Source organism: Octodon degus, unplaced genomic scaffold, assembly GCF_000260255.1.
Source record: "Octodon degus isolate 3935 unplaced genomic scaffold, OctDeg1.0 scaffold00123, whole genome shotgun sequence".
Taxonomy (NCBI): Eukaryota; Metazoa; Chordata; class Mammalia; order Rodentia; family Octodontidae; genus Octodon; species Octodon degus.
The window spans coordinates 6,383,667-6,384,669 of NW_004524699.1; the positions used below are offsets into that span (position 1 = coordinate 6,383,667).

General features: G+C 66.8%; 1 protein-coding gene across 1 annotated transcript in view; it reads left to right on the forward strand.

Annotated features, from left to right (window-relative positions):
* Ier5l (immediate early response 5 like) overlaps nt 1-793 on the forward strand; it is a 1,570-nt gene extending 777 nt beyond the window's left edge. Inside the window, exon 2 of the mRNA XM_004640573.3 lies at nt 30-793. Coding sequence (XP_004640630.1) covers nt 30-628 — 599 coding nt within the window. The 3' untranslated portion in view covers nt 629-793. The remainder of the gene's footprint in view (nt 1-29) is intronic.
* Nucleotides 794-1,003: the final 210 nt, after the last annotated feature.

Below are 1,003 nucleotides of genomic sequence, written 5' to 3' on the forward strand. Positions count from 1 at the left end.
GGACCCTCGCGCCTCCGCCGCCTGCTCAGCGCCCTCCGCGCCCTCCGCGCCCCCAGGGGCCGCCCCTCCGGCCGCCGCCTCCCCGCCCATCTCCCCGGCCCCCGCCTCCTCCGGCTTCTACCGGGGCGCGTACCCGGCCCCCTCGGACTTCGGCGTTCACTGCAGCAGCCAGACCACCGTGCTGGACCTGGACACACACGTGGTGACCACGGTGGAAAACGGCTACTTGCACCAGGACTGCTGCGCCTCCGCCCACTGCCCCTGCTGTGGCCAGGGCGCTCCGGGACCGGGCCTGGCGTCCGCCGCCGCTGGGTGCAAGCGCAAGTATTACCCTGGCCAGGAGGACGAGGACGACGAGGAGGAGGAAGAGGGCGACTTGGGGGCCGAGCCCCCCGGGGGCGCCCCGTTCGCCCCCTGCAAGCGCGCCCGCTTCGAGGACTTCTGCCCGGACTCGTCCCCGGACGCGTCTAACATCTCAAACTTGATCTCCATCTTTGGCTCGGGCTTCTCGGGGCTGGTGAGCCGACAGCCGGACTCCGAGCAGGCGCCGTCGCTCAACGGGCAGCTGTGCGCCAAGCAGGCGCTCGCCAGCCTCGGCGCCTGGACTCGAGCCATTGTCGCCTTCTAGGGACCCCCGTGGGCACAGGGACCCCGGGCCCCGCGGGGCTAGGGCCAGACAAAGACTCGACCAAGGGGCGAGAGGAGGGAGAAAGCAGGCGCCCAGCCACTCGGACCTGAGCTGGGGGCGAGCAGGGGGAGGCGGCTGATGTTTTATAACTGTAAAATAAAAAAATATATATATAAAAGCTTGGACTTTATTTTTGCAGAGAGAAAAAGCGCCTATTTAAGTATGCTTTGTGTTTCTCCTACTCTTTTTTCCCCCCTCTTTTTATTGTAGTGATTGCAGTGGTGTTTAGCGAGGAGACTGCCACGTGAGGGAGGGCTGCGGCCCGGAGGAGATGCCGGGCGGCCGAGGGCGAGGCAGGGCGCGCGGGCCACCGGG